Source organism: Haliotis cracherodii, unplaced genomic scaffold, assembly GCF_022045235.1.
Source record: "Haliotis cracherodii isolate W230 unplaced genomic scaffold, xgHalCrac1.p SCAF_3, whole genome shotgun sequence".
Classification (NCBI taxonomy): domain Eukaryota; kingdom Metazoa; phylum Mollusca; class Gastropoda; order Lepetellida; family Haliotidae; genus Haliotis; species Haliotis cracherodii.
The window spans coordinates 63345346-63366598 of NW_027266286.1; the positions used below are offsets into that span (position 1 = coordinate 63345346).

General features: G+C 41.5%; 1 protein-coding gene and 1 pseudogene across 1 annotated transcript; both read right to left on the reverse strand.

The window, feature by feature from the left end:
• Positions 1–2631: 2631 nt before the first annotated feature.
• Positions 2632–8997, reverse strand: LOC139473693 (alpha-L-fucosidase-like; annotated as a pseudogene).
• Positions 8998–11990: 2993 nt separating this feature from the next.
• Positions 11991–20413, reverse strand: LOC139476089 (alpha-L-fucosidase-like). Its single transcript, XM_071259341.1, has 8 exons — positions 20025–20413; positions 19807–19913; positions 19246–19376; positions 17223–17356; positions 15054–15151; positions 14355–14487; positions 12803–12973; positions 11991–12579 (listed from the first exon to the last, which is right to left on the reverse strand). Exons 1-8 carry the CDS (start codon positions 20396–20398, stop codon positions 12348–12350), a joined length of 1380 nt encoding a protein of 459 aa, XP_071115442.1. The 5' UTR covers positions 20399–20413; the 3' UTR covers positions 11991–12347.
• Positions 20414–21253: the final 840 nt, after the last annotated feature.

Genomic DNA, 21253 nt, shown 5'->3' on the forward strand with positions numbered 1-21253 from the left:
CTATAAGAATTATTACAATTTTATCTATGAGGTGCTACAATAACTTTACGTCATGCCCTCTCCGGACAACAAAGACTATGTATGTTGGAGTAATCTCAAGGTCAAGGTCATGCTGGTGAATATGTCGCCTATGCGTGATGTTGTCATGTGTCACGACGTAACTAAGATTTACTCTCACTCACCAAACCCAACCAACCACCCACATACCCCACCCCACATACCCAAGAGATCCAAACCACCCTACCACGCACGCACCCATACACGCCCTCGCCGACTCACTGACGCACTCACTCACTCACTCAGAGAAACAAACCAGAAATAATGCACAGCTGTAAAATGTAAAACTTTCAGACATTACGTCTGACCTTAATGCACATCCAGCATCACTTCTATGTAATCTGCGGTAACATGGATCACTGGATCATCCACTGGTTTTGCTTGTCCAAATTATATTGTTTACAGGATACTATGTAGCAAACCATACCGCACTATAGCAGTGACAACCTTCACTCAATCGCTGAACTCATACCATAAGCCCTATAAGCAAGCATTTCAGCCCAAGCTTCAGCATTATAAATCTGAAGACGCTTGCGAAATCAGCTTAGTTGAAGTCAGGTTTATAGTTTCCACTTGTGCACATACATTAGATCGTTTGCTTGCATCGTTTCTAAAACTTGCTACTGAGAATACTCTTCAGTGGATGAAGGGGGCAGGAATATAGGTAAGCCCCTTTGGGTTTATAGCAAACTTATGTTATCGCCGTGTAAAGCAATCACTCGTGTAGTTACAGGGATAGATAGGAAAATACTACCAGCCAGAATGGCTGCCATTTCAACAGCGGTAACTTTTTTCTCCTTTAAGATAGGACTGTTGTTATCATATGTTGTTAGATATGTTGCTGTGATCTGGGTGAAGGTCAGTCTCGGCTGATGTGGTGTGGTGGTAAGCTTTGTTCTGTAGGTAGAGATATCTGCTCCTGACAAACAATAAAGTAACATGCACGAATAAGAATTCTGACGACTGTATTGTCTTTTTTTAGTTTTCGGTTTCAATTTAGTAATAGTATTGTGTTCTTGTCCGTTAAAGATTGTAAAGGAACATCCTTCGGAAAGTCAGTAAATGTAATGTGCACTAAGGTTTAATAAAGCATTTTTTCTATTCTTCCAATTTATCCTGTTGGCTGAAGAAAGGTCTCAAATTATTTCTGCAAGGTGCCTAACTAATAAAAATAAAGGTTTGCAATGTGCAATGAAGGCAGCATATTTTTTCTTAAAATTCTTTATTTATACTTAACATCTTTCCTTAAAGTCACATTTGAACTTGTTACCTAAAGATTCTGTGTTTCTCTACTCTATTATCTTTTTTCACCATTTTCATAAAAGGCAAACAACAAGCACAAGCAACTTTGTATTTGCATACTTACTTGTACAGCTTACTTTTCTATAAACCAAAAGAAAAGGTGTGCACCATTTGCGTATGTCTGCTTGGAACATTTACACAGTATGCACACTGGTTTTAACGTTTTACCTCCATAAGCGCAAAAACATAATGAAATCTATTCTTAAACGAATGGTAACAACAAGTACAATCTTTTGTCTTTTGGTAGGACGCGGCCGGGGATCGAACCTCCGACCTTCTGCATTCCGGGCACATGCTCTACCACTAGACGACGGTCCGAAATAAATTCTAATTTTCTAAACGTAAACAAGCAAAATATAACCAATGTGATTGTATTCCTTGTCTCCAATATGACTATGGGTCATAATTTGCTCACACCCTGCTAACAGGGTTGGCACATTTGGTGATGTCTTAAAGAGCTGTCCGAGGTTGACATGTGTAGCAGGGCATGGAGTCAGCCCACACTTTGCTGACAGGGCCATGTCTACAAGATCAGAATGTTTGTGGTTCAAATCCCATCCCATGAATGGGCAATTTTATTTCCGCCACACATGTATGGCATATTCAGTAACACGTACCCTTTATACTTGAGTTAACACCATGGATATCAAGGGATATAATCCCTGCACCCGTACTCCTGGTCATGTGTAGTCATGTCAGGTTTCAAAAGATTTAAATATTCTTTTTCTTGAATTGTTTATCAATCAAACCAGATAGAGTGATCATAATGTTTATATATGTCCAGTATTTTTTATAATCAGAGTTACTTTCACACAAAAAAGGTTAATGACATTATGATGGTCACCTCACTGTTAGCCAATCGTGGCATTGTAAAAGTCCATCTAATTAATGTTCATCCATTTATTTCATTGTCACTGTCATCCTGTTATCAACCATTTGTGTCATTTTGAAGGTCACGCACATTAATCGTCAACAGGGTATGCCACTGTGAATGTCCATTCCATTGCCAAGCATCAGTGTCATTGTTAAGGCCCATCTTTTTTTTAAACGTTTGTGTTATTGTGAAAACCCATCACATTGTCAACCAATTGTGTCATTGTGAAGGCCCATCCATTTAATTGTCAGCCATTTATGCAGTTGTGAAGCCCAATTCCATTGTCAACTTTTTGTGTGTGTAATTTTGAAGGCCAATTCTAAAATCAACAATTTATGGCATTATTAAGGTCCATTCCATCGTCAACCGTCCTTGCAAAGACCTGTATTGTCAACCAGTTATGTCAGTGCGAAGACCCATCCCCACTGACATGGCATCTCGTTGACAGTGATGGGAGGGATTGTGATACTGATTCCTTTGGGTGAAGCATACTGCCAGGAGAAGCTTCCAGTGTACCCAAGGAGGCTGACTTGTGTTCCATTATTAGGCAAAGCTGACCCGAGGTGGAGTTGACCAGGTTGTGGCCAGTTCAGCAAGATGGCATACACGATCCCAGCTCTCTGCGTGTACCTGAAGAAAGATCACGCAAAGTAGTATAGTGGAGTACTGAATCTGTGGGATATCTCAACCTAAGATTTTCCCAGTAGTGACTGTAAAAGGTCAGCAAAACAAGCAGTTTAATCAGGAAAATCACTTTTAAACATAATTGATATAACATTATAAACATAAAGGCGAGAAAGGATTCAAGTCAGGGAGATTTAAATCATACCCAAATTATCTGCTCTTGTATCGTATTCATTGTTTTTTAATATTAAAATATCCTAAATTTACACAGGTGAGCAAGCTAGTTTACAGCAGCCATTTTTGACATATTTATTGGTTCACCAGTCATTGCTCAAGGTGTGGAATATATAAAGTACCTGCCAAACTCCTGTGTGACTGACATTCTGGTCCAGCCAAGGTGTGGAGTCTGTAAGGTACTTTCCAAATTCATGTGTAAAAGCGTAGTTCTTTGCTAACAAAGGTGATGAATGTATAATGTACCTACCAAACTCCTGGTGTGACTGTGTCATGCTGGGCCAGCCACGGTTTGGAGGCGTAGATGGCCTCCCCATTCACCTTCAGCCATTTCCCCATCTGGCGCAGTCTCTCCTCAAAGATTGGACTAATCATGCCATATTTGGTTGGCCCCACATTTATCAGCAGGTTGCCTCCACAGCTGTAAAAGGAAAAACAAATCAGTGTGAATGTTATTTGATAGCTTCTATAATTAAGATGCAAATTGACACGTGGCCTATTCGTCTAAGCTGCCGCAATTCACTGTCCTGACCTGCGTCCCGTAAGTGTGCCAGAAAGGTATGTTGAAACACGATAAAGATCGTCCGAGACCCCGACTCCGAAAGTGAAAAACCCGGCCGTACCTATGTATCTTCTAGAATACATTGTAGCTGTTTTCAACTAAGACAGAAGACAGATGCAGGGTAAATTTTTGTTCACAACACGGCCGTACAGCTGTCCCAGGAAGCTCACAGCTTGTCCCCTGTCAACCAGCGAGTTAAAAGCCAGTCAGTTTTACCTGCTCAAGAACCACGACCACCACCTCACCTCACGGGAGGCAGGACCGTATTAAGTGAAGCCAACCGTCCAACCACCTACTTCCCGCACGGATCAGACGAGCACCAAGGCGTCTTATGACGGTAGATCTCCACGGTCACCGTGCGATAACCACACGAACCTGGCAGGAGCCATGTCGGCGTCCGTTACCAGATCGTCACGGTCATTGCATGGATTCCATACACATTCTTCTAGCCACAATTCCACGGATTCACCGGTGTCTCAAAAACACCCAGCTACTGTTACCAGTTGGGACAATCAGGACAAAGCCGACCGTCCGGGAGCCTCATACTCCATGGACCCTGACGTGGACCCCCGTGATTGATATGGCGTCATATTTTGTCACCCCTAGCGTCCTCAACATCGTATCAAAGGGGCATACAAGATTTACTTCCACCAATATCCTCCAGTCGTATCCAGGCCAAAAGGCCAGAGATTCTATCTGAAAGAAGTCAAGCTACTGGCAGCAGATCTAGCCACAGAAGACCCTGCAGGAACTTTAAGACACAGAAGTCAGGAAAGCATCCCACTCCCCCGTATTCCTCCTGCCAAAGAATAATTTCCCTTCCCCATGAAGTCTTTTCTCGTACCACCACCCTAATTCAAAATATAATTACTATGGAAGTTGCTTTCAAGCCTCTGAACGGAGCTTTGCTCATTGAGTTCCAATCTGCTAGACGCATATCTCCATGTACATTTATCACCCCAAAATATCTATGTTTAGCCGACAATGAAAGGCTACCTTGACAACTTCCTCATCCAATTAATGGCCTAACTAGGTTTCCTGATACATCCAAAGAAGTCGGAGACCGTCCCAACACAAGACATAGTACACATTGAGGCCAGATTCCAGCTACCACACAGACGTCCCCTCGAGGGTCGATATAACAAACCTTTGATGATGATAGACACAGTGTCATCTCGTCTCATGTGATCCCTCCATTGGTGGATGTCTCTATTTGGGAATCTAACATCCTTTCAAATAATGACGTAGAGAGGGAGATTGTCATTACGACCTCTCCAGGATTGGATTAACACAGATCCCAACCCCTTGACTCCTTCATACAGATACCAGGAGAATTGAATCAGAATCTATATTGGTGGAACCACAGAGGTCATGTTATAAATGGCACTCCCCTTGTGAATCCAATACCCGAGCATAACATGTTCACGCACACATTCAACTCGGGATATGGACAATCTCAATGTCTTTGGAACGCTTCCAAAAGAACCTTCACATAAACCGACCGTGTCATACCAAAAGACGTTAAAAGGTGGTACTTGTTGTTACCCTGCCTGGCGATGGGCATGAAGGGGCAAAATCAATGACTGGTCGGCCGGATACGGTAAACTGTATCTGAGTGGGGCAGTCATGTTAAAGTAGGGCGTGGTATCTCAGTGGGCTGGCACTATTAAATCGCCATTAGTCCAAAGTACAAGCAGCCACACACACACACACACACACGCGTGCATGCGCGTCGCGATATAAATACAATGATCTTGAACGCGACGTTTAACCCCATTTCACCAGCAGCAGCTTACAGTATCTGCTGACTTACATTACCACCTCACAGTTTGGTGTCCGGGCACATTTTGTGCCATTGTACCATTGTGGGACCTTGCTCATACTATCAACCACATGCTACGTGTTGCACATTTCATATATATTTCTATCACTACAGTTTCAGTGTACTCACCTGACAGTTTCAACAAGGATGGCTATAATCTCTTCCATCGTCAGATAATCATTAAGGACAGCCTCTCGGCGGAATCCCCAGGATTTCTTGTCAATTGTCATCGAATTCTCCCACTTTCTTGGTTGAAGTACTCCTTTGACATGTAAGAAGGATTTGCTGCATGCGTGTCGTTATTTCACATCTTAATTCGAAATAGTGATATTATTCTGACTTTAACGTGATTTGATCAAACATTTCACTGGAAGGTAGCCCAGTGTTCATTCAACACACTGAAGACCCGTGTTCGATCTCCTTCATAGATACAATGAGCAAAGCCCATTTCTGATGGCATCCACGAATATATGTGCGGGATCATTGCTAAAAGCAGTGTAAAACCATACTTACTGAATATTTTAGGTTAGTACCTGGATTGTACCTGTCATGGCATGTCAAGTATCCCCCATGTTGACACGGGTCCCCCTTTCCCCATCTGTCACTGGTGACAACCGTATCCTTCACTGGGCTGCAAAGAGAAAATATTCAAGAGAGTGGACGAGACTATGCCATTCACAATTGCATCTGTTAAAATATCAATGTAATGATGTGAATTCTTTTGTTAGCCATTTGTGGTCTGAATGGTTAGCTACCAACCTCTCCTATATTTACACAATGCCAATGTAAATGAATACAATGAATTAGAGCATAATAGCTGAGTACCTCTCATTGTAGAGCCAGGTCAGAAACTCCTTGGACCCCCAGTATGTGTCTGAGGCCTCCCCGCCTGCGTCAGACCAAACAATGTCGGGCTTGTAGTTGTTCACAAGCTCATAGAGCTCAGGAGTAATCTGTGCCTGAAATTGATTTGGCTTTCATGGTACATGATGTGATATGTTCATAATACACAGGACCGGTTCCAGATAGGTTTCATGACAGGAATAATCAACTCAACTTCTGAACCAGGTCAAGTGACTAAACGAATTGCAGACACTGTTCTATTTCGTCGGTGCATGAAGAACATGATGATGCTCGATCAGTCAGTGTTGCTAACAACTCTATCAGTAACAGCTTTTGCAGCAGGATGTCTAGTATGTTCTACAGACTTTGGGGGAGGCAAGTTTTACCTGCCGTGAAGGAGTGAGTTAGGTTTTACGCCACTGGCTATAACATGGAGGTTAACACCCGAAATGGACTTCTCAAACTGTACCCAACCCATCACTGATGAACTGAATTAACCTACCAACTCACCACTTCATTTTCACCAACCTACTCACCAGCCCAAATCCCCTGCCTAATCACCAACTGACCCACTCATCCACTCACCCTACCTCGTTAACCCTTACACCATCTCACCTTCACGTTCACCAACTCCCTTAATATCAAATCACAGCATGTTGGTTGTTGGTCGGTTGGTTTGTTGTTTAACGCCGAACTCAGCAATATTCCAGCTATGTGACGGCGGTCTGTAAATCATCGAGTCTGGACAAGACAATCCAGTGATTGACATCATGAGCATCGATCAACGCAATTGGGATCGATGACATGCATCAACCAAGTCAGCGAGCCTGACCACCCGATCTCGTTAGTCGCCTTTTACGACAAGCATAGTCGTCTTTTACGGCAAGCATGGGTTGCTGAAGATCTATTCCTCCCCGGATGTTCACGGGCAAAATCACAACATGTAGACAGTGGGGTAACCCAGTGGTTTAGGCGTTCGTTCTGAAGACCAAGGTTTGGGCAGAATGTGTAACCCATTTCTGGTATGCTGCTCACTCACGCCATTAATCTTACCTAAGCTAAAGCACACTTTCCCCACTGACAATCCATCAATGACATATTTAGTTAAGCTGACCTCAACAAACTTGGTGGTGGTGAAGTTGTTGGCCTTGTCCTGTAGATAAAGAGGGTGGAACCATCCTACCAGGCAGTGGTAAAGGCCAAGGTGGAGATCCGTTTTTGATTTCAGTGCTTGAGCCATCTCACCTTATGATAACACAAGGCCTCATTATTAATAGTTGGCTTACAGATTTCCCATATTCATACTTGCCGAAATATACATTTATTTTTCAAATACTTTTCAGATAGATTCTTTTCTGTTGGAACTGAAATGACCAAAACATGCTCCTTGGAGTACACCGTTTCCTTATTATATTGATTTACTTTGATTTGTTAAAATTCTACAGGCAAGATCATTTTAATTTTATTCTACATTGGAGATCTAGAAACTAGAATTTATTAATTAAGTGTAATCTGAAATAATGTGCATAGTTACCAACAAGATCTCTCTTGGGGCCGACCATCATTGAGTTCCAGTTAAAACTGACATTCGTCGCCCAGTTACAAAACCCATCACAATATTTTGATATATACACAATGTATCTGAAAAACAACATAAACTGATGTGACATATTGGATTCATATTTGAATTGCGAATAGAGTTCAAGGTGAAACTATAAAACAAAATGTCACTTCAAGCAATACTACTTGTTTTAATTTTGAATCATTAGACATCCTGAAATGGTACGTTCCAGGTATGCAAAATGTTCAATATACGGCCTTTGTTTGAATGGCTTAATGACGTGCTTGTACTGAAAGTGTTTGATCACATATAGTCTAAAATTATTTGTCATGCAAATATGTCCCTTTGTGTGTGTCAAATTATTCATCCTGATCCCATGACCCTATGTTTTGTTAGCATTATATCCGTGCCAGTTTCATGCACTCACTCACTCACCCAAATACCGTCCACCCACTCACCCACCCACCCACCCACCCACCCACCCACTCACTCACTCACTCACTGAGCTCGAACACTGACTGCAGCATTCACTCACTCACTCACTCACTCACTCACTCACTCACTCACTCACTCACTCACTCACTCACTCACTCACTCACTCACTCACTCACTCACTCACTCGGCTCGAGCACTGACTGCAGCATTCATTCACCCACTCACTCACTCACTCACTCACTCACTCACTCACTCACTCACTCACTCACTCACTCACTCACTCACTCGGCTCGAGCACTGACTGCAGCATTCATTCACCCACTCATTTAATAACGTCATACTTAGCCCCAGAAGCAGCAAACAATTCAGCCCAAGATTCAGCATCATAAAACTCTGCCGTGAAGTCACTTGCAAAGTCAGCATAGGTGAAGTCAGGTCTATAGTTGTCCATACATTGGATTCTTGTCTCCCCAAAACCACTCGTTTCCAAAGCTTGGCACTGAAAACATTCCCAACGACACAAAGATTCCCACTTTAGCTTCGTCATACCATGTCGGTAATGGCCTGGAATCTAGGGACTCCCATGTGGGGTCGTAACGAGTCTCAATCTTCTTGGTTCTTGCTGAACATCCATCTGCTTGTATTAAAGCTAGGAATACTATAACAATTATCTTAGCGTCCATTGTCGCAGGTACAGGTGTGTTGTGATCCTGCATCAATGTTTGATGATAACTTCAGGCGATTCTCTTTATAGACAGATGGAGGTTGAGAATAGCTGATTACATTAGGTGTCTAAATGTTCAAGGTTAAAGATAAGCTAGATGATAACGGTTGTACTTATAATGTTTCTATTGTGTCTGTCTTTCAACAACACCATCAGATGAGTAGACGTGTATTGACAGCGATTTGTTCAAGAGGTTACAATATGGTCGTTATTTATGGGCATTATTCAGTTGTAATCTAGTCTGGTTTGCATAGTTGTTCTTCAAGAAGTCTTGTAATCAGCTTCCTATTTCCCTACCCAGCGCTCCTAGAACCACTCAGAACCCAAACTTGGTACCGATAACACAGCTCAGTGGATGGAGATTCCCAATGTAGATAAATCGTTCCACGACAGAATGTGTTCGACAATTTAGGGAAGCCCATTTGGGTTCAAAGTGAATCAGGGGCGGTCGGGTAGCCTAGTGGTTAAAGCGTTCGCTCGTAACGCCGAAGACCCGGGTTCGATTCCCGACATGGGTACAATGTGTGAAGCCCATTTCTGGTGTCCCCAGCCGTGATATTGCTGGAATATTGCTAAAAGCGGCGTAAAACCATACTCATCCACTCACTCACACAAAGTGAATCATGTCTTAAAAACTTTACCTCCAGTACATCATAGCCAGAATACTTGAGGGTTTGGTGGGTCCTAGCTTTTAGTTATCAATGATAACAGTTAAGGACATGTTAAGGACATCCACAATGTCTTGACAACTGCAAATACCGTTCTATTTGCATTCCTATGACGTCACTCCCAGTCCATGACATCACTTCTGGGTCTTGTGACGTCACACCTGGTTGTCTTGACGCCACTACCATTGCTTGGAATGACCTCATTCGGTTCTGAAGACCTCACGTCCGGTAACCTGACGTCATTTCCCTCAATGACATCACATCACATCATCCAGTGAATAATTCTGAGAATACTACCTATATTACAACAGGAGGTAGCCCCTCCCACCTCCCCAATATATCTAGTGGAAGCAGTTATTGAAAAGAAGTGACGTTTTTCCCTACTCGCGCATGCGCTGAGACATTGACACGATATGCGGTATTAATAACATCTGATTAGAAGGGTGACAGTAAAGATAACGTCTGTTGAAAATCTAAAGATGTTAATCAAAGTCCAAGAATATTGGCTGTGTTGTTATAGAGGTAGTATCCATACACTATGTTAAATGTTGTTTGATTTCTGGATTTGTGTAAAGCAACCTCACGGATAGTCACAAAGAAAATAGCACCAGCTCGAAAATAGAGTGAAACAAATTTATTGCTGTTAAGATAGGACTTTGATTGTTATCATTTCTAGATATGTTGGTGCAATCTTTGACAGGGTCATGGTGGTGATTAATTTGCCTGTACGTGATGTGTTAAAACCTACAGGCTAAACTGCAAACACATGCTCTATTTAAAGTTACATGCCCAAAATAACAATGACGACAACTGGAACATACATTCCAAAAGTGGATTGTCAATTTGGTGTAAGCATTAATTGCCGCATCTTAAAACTCTATAAATAATCTACTCTGCTACAGGTTTCGAAGAAGACTGCCTTTCTGCTTGTCATGGCAACTGCAGCTGGAGTGTCAGAGCTACATACACTCACCTTCTCCTCCCTCACACAAGTATCAGAATGGAGTAGAATCACTCTGCAAGCAGTACCAGGGTTGACTGCCAAGAATGAGTCTATGGAGAGGTCCGCTAGGAAACTGGCAGTCCTCCATCCCTGTCCTAAGTGGGACTGTGAACCACACTGACACGCTATTGTTTCCAGTGCGAGCAAGGGAATATTCTCTCACCCCTACGCGGTTACATAGTCGACACTAGAAACGACTCTACAGTTGCAGGCTGCTTAAACACCATCATCTCCGAAAGATGCGATTATGCAGAACTACATTGTGTCTGATTTAGATATTTCTCTGACACAGAGGGCTTATACATGTACTCATTTGGGACTTAAGTGACAGCAACCTAATAAGGTAGGTTGACCTCTTGATCCATGGAGCGTCAGACCATAGGTTAACTGGTTTTTGCACTAGACTATCTGGAAGGTCAACATCGAGGTCATAAGCACAGGATGTGACGTAAATGCAACCGGGAGTGACATGATCGAAACGGGAAGGGATCATCCATGGAAATGGAAGTGACATCATAGGAATGCCAACATAACGGTATGCCAACATACCGGTATTTACTATGCAAGTATCAAGGTATTGTGCATTTTCTTAACTTTTCAATGTGTTCATGAATCATTAACCGTCAGCTATCATGAATACTAAAATGCTGGATCCAACCATACCGTCTGGTGAATTCTGGCTATAGTGTGATAGAGGTAAGGAAGCAATTATCAAACAATAGTTATCATTGTGTATAATTCTAAGAATACCACCTATATTACAGCGGGAAGTAGTCTCTCGGTGCAAGGTCTGCAAAATATCTGAATGTGATGTATAACACACCTTGGTGACGTGTTTACTAGGGTGATGAGTCATCCCACACCTTACTGACAGGGTTAACCGATTTGATCATGCCTACAAGGTGTCCGAGAATGACATGTGTAGGTAGGCATAGAGTGAGCCCACACGTTATTGATGGGGTTAACCTATTTGGTCATGTCTACAAGATAACAGACTTTGGATGAGAAGACTTCTTTTTGTAATCCCATCACATCATTATGTTATTTCCGCCATACATGTATGTAAACACTGCTTAGTATTATTTATAAATTCATCATCTAATATGTGTCATGCATGTTTAGCATTTCCTGTTTACACCGTGTACATTCAAGGGCGATAACCCATGCACTTGCACAAGACCATGTTTTGTCAGGAATCTGAAGATTTAACATATATATCTTGAACAAACAAACAAAGCAAGTATAGTGATCATAATGTTTATATATATATGTAGTCAAGGAAACATTCATTTCATTATCAGAACAAAACTTTTATTTGTAAATGTAAGTTAAATACCGAATATATATGTTTATTTGGACTCATCCCATTGTCACCCATTTTATTGTGAAGGTCAGTCCCATTAATTGTGGCCCTTTCATGTGATTGTGAAGGTTCATTGTCAGCCAATTATGACTTTGAGGAGTCTAATTCTATTGTCAACGAATTATAACAGTATGAAGATACATCAAATTGCCAACTATTCATGTCATTGTAAAGTTCCTTCCCATTGTCAGCTATTCGTGTCATTATAAAGTTCCTTCCCATCGTCAACTATTCATGTCATTGCTCTTACAGGGACCCGTCTTATTATCAACCATTTATGTCAGTGAGAAGACCCATCCCCACTGACATGGCATCTGGTTGACAGGGATGGGAGGGATCGTGATACTGATTCCTTTGGGTGAAGCATGCTTCCAGGAGAAGTTTCCAGTGTACCCAAGGAGGCTGACTTGTGTTCCATTAGTTGGCAAAGCTGATCCAAGGTGGAGTTGACCTGGCTGTGGCCAGTTCAGCACTATGGCGTACACGATCCCAGCTCTCTGTGTGTACCTGAAGAAAGAACACGCAGTGTAGTATGAAGGAGCACTGATACTGTGGGATTTATCAACCTAAGACCAAAGTGGTGACTTTGAAAAGTTTACAAAGCAAGAAATGTAATCCTGAAATCCAAGCCAAGCATAATTTCAACAATAAAGCTGATTAAGGATTCCGGTCAGGCAGGGTTAAAGAATGACAAGATTTGCAAGTAATAACTATCTGATCTTGTACCTACCACACTCCTGGTGTAACTGTGTCATTTTGGGCAAGCCAAGGTCTAGTGGCGTAGATGGCGTCCCCATTCACCTTCAGCCATTCTCCCAAATTACGGAGTCTCTCCTCAAAGATTGGACTAATCATGCCATATTTGGTTGGCCCCACATTGATCAGCATGTTCCCTCCACAGCTGTAAATAAAAATAACAAAATCAGACAGTATTTGATATGTTCTGTAATTATGATATGCAAAAACGTGATGGCTCGGTCAACCCTCCACAATTCACTGAGACCTAAAACCGTGGGCTCAAGTACCAGTCCATATTATATTTCCAGGTCTCATAGTTCCAATTTATGCTTGTAGTGGTAAACGTCTTAGACCCACATCACCTTGGACTTTCGTCACGCAACACACTCACTGATGTATGTTTACGTTACTATTGGCGAAATGCAACTAAGGTGGTAATTCTCATCTAAACTGAAGATATATTTACACTTGTTCATGTGGATATGTTGATGTGAGATGCTGATGATCAGGGCTATATACAACACTCGACAGGTGTTTGCTTCATCTCTACATCGTTTGTGCAACATTGTCCCGTTTAGGTTGTGTCGACAAAATCATTTTTTGCCTTTATTTTTCCAGATCATAAATATTCTAGTTTTGAGTGGAAATATTGTGAACCTTACAGTTTCTTCAGTTATATCTTAGAGCCTCAGTATACTCATCTTACATTCTCAAAAGACAAACCCTACAGACATACCTTACATTCTGAGCGTGAGTACGGGTGGCCCAGTTGCCTAAGGCGTCGCAATTCGCTGTGCAGTTCGTTGGTTCAAATCCCGGTTCACACCGATCATGTTTGTAGGTTTGTCAGCACCATACATATGCTCGAGGGTTTCACCAAAGTGATACACGTCTGAAACCTACACCACTTCGTGCTTTCCTCCCACATGAAGCCGACATGCCATGTTATAACTGGAATATTGTTCAAAGTGACGTTCAATTCATTCACTCACTCACATTCTCAGCAGTCACTCTTTACATTGTCAATGGGTACGCCTTACATTCTCAACAGACACCTTACATTCTCAGCAGGCACACCTTACAGTCACAGCACACACACCTCACGGTCTTGTTAAAGGATGGAAGACCAAACATGTAATAACTGCCTTAAAAGTACTAGTATATTGGGAAGCTATCTGTAGCACCCAACTCCAAACTATTAAGTAAATACTGTTTCCTGTGTTTTTTGTTTCGGAAAGCAATGAGCAAGTCATGTTTGGGCTACTCTGAGGTTTCTGCTGAAAGTCATATTCACAATGCATTTGGTGGCAAGTATCTATCACATTTTTTCAAATGTTACACTGTTCCATCAACTTTGCTCCAGTGGGGACCTGGGTTAAGGGTCATGAACAGTGGTGACTTGATCTAAGGGTTAGCACACTATGTTTCTGTTATAGGAAACGACCAAATTGATAGTGCAGAAAATGTCTCCTAATATCAACCATTTGTTCCGTGTGGCCCAAGACACATACATTTCTATCACCTGACAGTTTTAGTGTTCATACCTGACAGTTTCAGCTAGCTCTGTTATAATATCGTCCATGGTCAGAAAATCATCAAGAGCAGCCTCTCGACGGAATCCCCAGGATCTCTTGTCAATTGTCATCGCATTCTCCCACTTTCTGGGCTGAAGAACTCCTTTAGCATGTAAGAACAATCCGCTGTAGTTATAATTTTTTGAATCTATGACGATTTGATACATTATTTTTACTTCAGAGTTAAATGATTCTATTCATCAACCACAATTCTATAATCACAATCTACATACAATAATACATTTGAAACTGCATTGTATGAAAAACGTCATGGCAAAGAACAATTAATCTAGTTTATCCGACGAAATAGATTTCATTGGGCGGAAAAGGCAAAATAGAGGTGATACTGATAGGAAAGGATCACTGAAAATCAGAGATAACATCAAGTTTTCGTGTAGAAGATATGCATGTGTTGCCCTATCTGTAGCACCCAACCTTGTCTGTATCAGTTCTTCATGTGAGAGGGTAGCCCAGTAGTTAATGCGCTCTCTCATCACACAGAATGCCTGTGTTCGAGACCCCACATGGGCACAGTGAGCTTAGTAGGTTATCAGTGATGGGTTGGGTACAGTGAGTAAGGACCATTTCTATATCCCCCGCCATGTTATTACTGGATCGTCCCTTAATTCAGGTTTAAAGTCACTCACTGAAAATATGGTAATTAAGTACCTGGATTGTACCTGTCATGGCATGTCAGGAACCCTCCATGATGACACGAGTCTCCGTTTCCCCATCTGTCATTGGTGACAACTGTATCCTTCACTGGGCTGCAAAGAGAAAATATTCAGAATGGATTGTAAACCATTGTACACAGGGACTAGAGCATGTACTGTGCTGTGCTGTGCTGTGCTGTGCTGTGCTGAGCTGTGTAGTGTTTAGTCGATTTATAATTATTAAGTATAGGCCCAAATATATGAATATCATTGCCTATACAAGAACCCTAAATACCAAAAATATGAAATATTTGTGCAAAAGTGACAATTCTAGCGTGGCGTAGAAAAGATTTGTTCGCCCTAGTTTCATTTCCCCACCTAAATGCTTTGCAGTTACCCATGGAATTCAATAAGGCACACTCCACAGGTACACTGGCTGAAATATGCTGAAAGAACTGTATAATATGATTTTGTCAACTGGTGTTTATCCCACTCAGTGGACAATGGGTGTCATTATTCCTATCCATAAAAAAGGACCGTGTAATAATCCAGGAAACTTCAGACCAATCACTTTACTCGAAGTCTCGGGTAAAATCTTTTCTGAAATTCTGTGCACTAGACTTTCTAAATGGGCTCAAAATTTTATTATTCCTGAACAGTCAGGGTTTAGAAAAGGTTTTCAAACGGTAGATACTGTTTTTGAAATTGATACTATCATACAGAAATACTTATCATTATATAAAGGTATACTTTATTGTGCTTTCATAGATTTGAAAGCAGCCTTCGACTCTGTTCATAGACCATCTTTATTTTATAAATTGTGGATTGGTAATGTAAAGGGGAAAATGTTTAGACTTTTGAATAATATGTATCAAAATGTGAAGTTATGTGTTTTGGTTAACAATAGATGTACTCCCTTCTTTGTTCTTTTGGTGTACGACAAGGTTGCCAGTTGTCACCTTTCCTATTTTCATTTTTTGTAAATGATATAGTACAGTTTTTGAGTGTGGATAAGCAATACTGTGTTAATTTAGACTTGCTGGATCTCTTCATACTCTTATTTGCAGATGACATTATCCTATTTGATAGCACTGTTCTCGGGTTACAAAAACGTTTAGATAAGTTGGTGGATTATTGCAATTAGTGCTAATTAAGAGTTAATTCTACCAAGAATAACATTATTATTTTTCGTAAGGCAGGTAGGCTTAAATGCTATGAAAAGTTTTTCATTAATGGCAGCCCTCTTGAAATAGTCCCCAGTTATAAATATCTTGGAGTACATATTTCTAGCTCGGGTTCCTGGTATAAAACCCAAAAGATATTATCCCAACAAGCTTGAAAGGTGATATTAATGTTACAATCACATATGTACAATTTTCACAAACTTCCCCTGAAAATGTTACTTCGTATTTTTTATGTTAAAGTACTGCCCATATTATTATATGGCTCAGAGATAAGTGGATTTCATCCCTCTAAAGATATTTTAAATGTTCATGATAAATTATGCAAGCTTATTTTGAAACTGAGAAGAACTGTTCCTAATATAGTAGCAAGAGCTGAACTTGGGAGATACTCGTTAAAAGTAAACCAACATCTGAAAATTATTAAGTACTGGCTGCGTTTGTTAACTCAGAACGAAAACAGTATATTATATCACACGTATGTGTACCAGTATGACCGGACAGAAAAGGGTCTAGATTACTGGGCACTGAAAGTTAAAAATCTGTTATTTTCCTTTGGATATGGTGAAATTTGGAATAGACAATCAGTTTCTCGTATACATTCATTTATATCCGCTTTTAGAACAAGATGTATTGATATTGATAACCAGTGTCTCTTTGAATCTTTTGACAAATTATCTTCATTACATTTGTATAAAACAATTAAGTTATCAAATGAATATGAAAATTATTTAAGTGTTGTGAGTAATGCTGCATTTAGGATTACTCTCTCACAGTTGTTTCGCACGTCGAGCAGTGATCTTATGGTATTACAGGGTAGAAAGTTAGGTATTCCAAAATGTGAAAGACTTTATCCATTTTGTATCATTCCAAATGTAGAAAAAGAATACCATGTTTGTTTAGTTTGTCCGTTTTATGACGATCTTAGAAGAAACTTTCTGCCAAGTTATTATTATACATCTCCATCAGAGCATAAATGCATTTCCATCACAACCGCTGTATACCTGTCATTGTAGAGCCAGGCCAGAAACTCCTTGGACCCCCAGTAGGTGTCTGGGGCTTGCGAGTCTCCGTCAGACCAAACTACGTCGGGCTTGTAGTTGTTCACAAGCTCATACAGCTCAGGAATAGTCTTTTCCTGAAATTGTACATGATGTCTTATTTTCATGGTACACCCTGTACGACCCCAATAACAGATGGACTAAACTAACCCCCCAACTAACCATTTCACTCACCTCTTTCTAATCTGGCCAATATTCTTACAATTTGGTTAATTCATCACACTAAAAGGTCTTTAGATTGTCAACGGACGTCTTCGTCAATGTCGGGCATCCTAATCAGTCATTTTTTTGAGAGGCATTTAGAAGTTGGAGTACTAAGTAAGGATAAAATATATGGATCTACAACTTCTTTATTGCAACTAGGAGCGACGTTTCGGTGTAGGTTCTAACACCGTTTTCAACCTCGTGTCTCGCGAGAAACGTTCCAAGGCACCTAGTCATGCTCGAGATCCACCCAAGAGGGTCCTAATGTTGCTTCGGGACGGGGTTCTTTATTTGCTTCTCTTTGTTTGTCATGCCCTCTCCCCTCGGTCGTTTATCATGCGCCTACCCACCAGCGCGATCGACAGGGAAGAAGGACTGCCCCTATATGTAGAGGAGGATACCGCTCATGTCTTCATTTCAAGGGGCATATCTACATCACCCAAACCATATCGATCATGTTTTGTCTCTCGATCTTGACTATCAGCTATCAGAGTTTACTTGAGATAACATTGGCAAATGAAATGTTGTCTCGCCCAAACGCTGGATTCTCGAACTGGATACAAGCAGCACTTCCTTCAGCGTCCAACCATTTTATCTCATCCTACATGTCGTCGATATCACCTGGCGGAACCAAGTTGGCGTATGCAAACTTTACCATCCAGGCGCTACTAGAACCTGGAGCAATTCGTGCAGATGCCAACTAAAATACTAGAGGGATTTCCTATTCTCTGGTATTCCTAATGCTAAAAAGAATACGTCAGAGATGTTTATGATCATCGACCTCCTCAACAACAAATACCTAGTACGTCCGCCCATGTTCCAGATGGAGTCGATCAGGAAGGTATGAACCTCTCTCAAGAAGAGATACTGGTTTGTCAGCAACAACCCAGCGCAGTGGCAGACAGGAAAGGAGATCACAGGTACACAACTGGTCAGCACTAACATGTCTGGAGGTGATATATGATGCAACAGAAGTGATGACAGCATAAGAGTTCATCGGCCAAGGAGATGATGTCACTGTAACCGGACGTGACGTCATAGAAAGAAGTCACTTCAGGTTATCGTAAGTGACGTCACTGGAACAGAACGAGATCACTCATAGCAACGGAAGTGACATTACAAGACCCAGAAATGATAGACCGCCAAAGTGACGCGAGATATAATCATATTAATAACAGTGCAAGTTTCAAGGTATTGTGCATTTTTTTACGTTTCTATGTGTTCATATTTCATTACATGTCACCTGTTCTGGAGTACCTTATGCTAGGTCCCACCAAACCCTCTGGTGAATTCTGCTTATGATGTAATGGAGATAAGGTATTCGAAGGAATTATCCAACAATAAATAGGAATAAAACCTTTTGAAGTAGTTGAATTGTAAACCCGTTTCTCCCGTGTAAACATGCGTCTCCCGCCCGCGCATGCGCTGAGGAATTTCGCACGATGTGCAGTATCCTAACTAATTCCTTATTAGGATGACTGACAGTGAAGAAGATGTCTGATGAAAATCGAAATGTTTTTAGAGTGATGATTAACCAAATAGCAGGAATATCGGCAGTGATGTATTAGGGGTAAGATATTTGAAGAATTATCCACATTACGAACTTTTGTTTGATTTCTGGTGTCCTCTATCGTGATAGTAATGGATTATTGCCAAAAGTCGCATACATCACCCTCATTCACTCACACCACCTTCATTCAACCACACTTAAACACACTTACCCCACTGACAATTCATCAATGACATATTCAGTTAAGCTGACCTCAACAAACTTGGTGGTGGTGTAGTTGTTGGCCTTGTCCTGTAGATAGAGAGGGTTGAACCACTCAAACAGAGAGTGATACAGGCCGAAGTGGAGGTCTGTCTTGCTGCGTATAGCCTGCTCCAGCTCACCTGACAACACATGTATTCATCAGTGACTTAGTTTCTATGTTGTTTAATGTCACACTAATCAATATTCGAACTATAATCAAATCTTGACCAGGCAATCCAGTGACTGATATTGTGAGCAATCATCCATGCTAATGGATCACCGAGTCTGACTGAATCCGATTATCCGATCCATTATGTCGCCGCTTACCGACCATCCTATGTTGTTGGGAACCTATCCTCTCAGGTGAGTGACTTAGTGTCTGAAAAGCAAACAGGAAATTCTGCCATATATATGATACTCCCTATGAACTCCGCCTGTTATCGCCTCATTCGTTATTCAGGAAAAAATAATTTCACAACTATTTATCCACATGTTGTGTTGACTACAAAGCAGATCATTACACTGACCAAGCACTGTATCCAGTGCAATATACAGCATGTACGTTCTTACCCACAATGTCACGTTTTGGTCCAACCATCTGGGAGTTCCAGTTGAAGGAGACATTCGTTGGCCAGTTGCAGAAACCTTCATGGTGCTTGCTTACAAATACAATGTACCTATAACAAACAATCAATTTACCTACAACAAACAATCATGGTGTTAAATGAGGGCATGTTCAGGACAGTCGTCTACTGTACTGTATAGGAATAGTAGCAATAATCTCATACTTAGCTCCTGAGTCTGCAAATAGTTCCGCCCATGTGTTTGCATCATAGAATTCAGCTGTAAAATCTTTAGCAAAATCTGCATATGTCCAGTCTGGTCTGTAGTTGTCCTTCATGAAGTCTATGTAGTTAGATGCCTTCGTCCCCTCCCAGCGTTCCCAGAACCATTCTGAACCATAACTTGGTACCGAGAACACTCCCCAGTGGATGAAGATTCCCAGTTTAGCTTCATCGTACCACGACGGAAGTGGGCGGGAATCTAGGGAATCCCAGCTGGGTTCATAGCGAACTTCTGGACTTTCTTCATTGTGTAAAGCATTTGCTTGGATAGTTACAAGGATGGCTAGGAAAAGAGCACCAGCTAGACGGGAAGCCATTTCAAAAGTGGTGACATGTATCGCTGTTAAGATATGACTGTGATATCATTCCGAGATGTGATTGGGTGAAGATCACGAGGCTTATACTATCTGGTGATGCTAAATGTGTGCTGTGCAAATGATATTGGTTGGCCTTGTCGTGTAGATACAGAGAGTGGAAATATACAGACTAAAATTTAGATCTTAATTTTTTTTCATCTCCCATCGTACCTGAGTAATCAGAGTCAAGATAAAGCTGGTGCCTATGCGTAATGTGGACATGTGTTACAGCCGGCTGAGATAACTGTGATGCAACCCCCCCCCCCCCCCCCAGTTAATCCAAACCCAACCAATCACCCACATATCCCCCCCCCCCCCCCAAACACACACACACACACTCACACCACAGATCCGACCACCCAGCCCCACCCCGCCCCACGCACCCACGCACGCTCGTACGCTCGCTTGCACTCACTCACTCACTCACTCACTCACTCAGCCAATACTTTTGCTTGCCCAAATTATATTGTCTACAGGATGCCATGATAGAGCAATGTAGCAGTGACAGCCCCAACTCTCTCTCTCAACTAATACCATAATACTTAGCCCCAGAAACAAGCAATTCCGCCCAAGCTTCAGCATTATAAAACCCTGCCGTGAAATCGCTTGCGAAGACAGCTCAGGTTTATAGATGTTATATGTGCACATACATTGGATTATATTTTGCCCTTGCCATCGTGTCCAGAACTTGGTTGAACTTTAGCTTCATCATACCACAACGAAAAGTTGCGATGATCTAGGGAAGCCCAGTTGGAGTTCATAGCGAACTTCTAGATTTCTTTCGTTTTGTAAAGCAGTCACACAGTAGTTACCAGG

Bases quoted from the DNA above. Each gene is read 5' to 3' on its own strand.
- LOC139476089 (XM_071259341.1), bottom strand. From the start codon at position 20,398: ATGGCTTCCCGTCTAGCTGGTGCTCTTTTCCTAGCCATCCTTGTAACT. The intron at 15,152-17,222 runs GTATACAGCGGT...TTCTCTTTGCAG, and splicing joins GCCTGGCTCTACAATGACAG to CCCAGTGAAGGATACAGTTG. The intron at 12,580-12,802 runs GTAGGTACAAGA...TTCTTTCTTCAG, and splicing joins ACAGTTACACCAGGAGTGTG to GTACACACAGAGAGCTGGGA.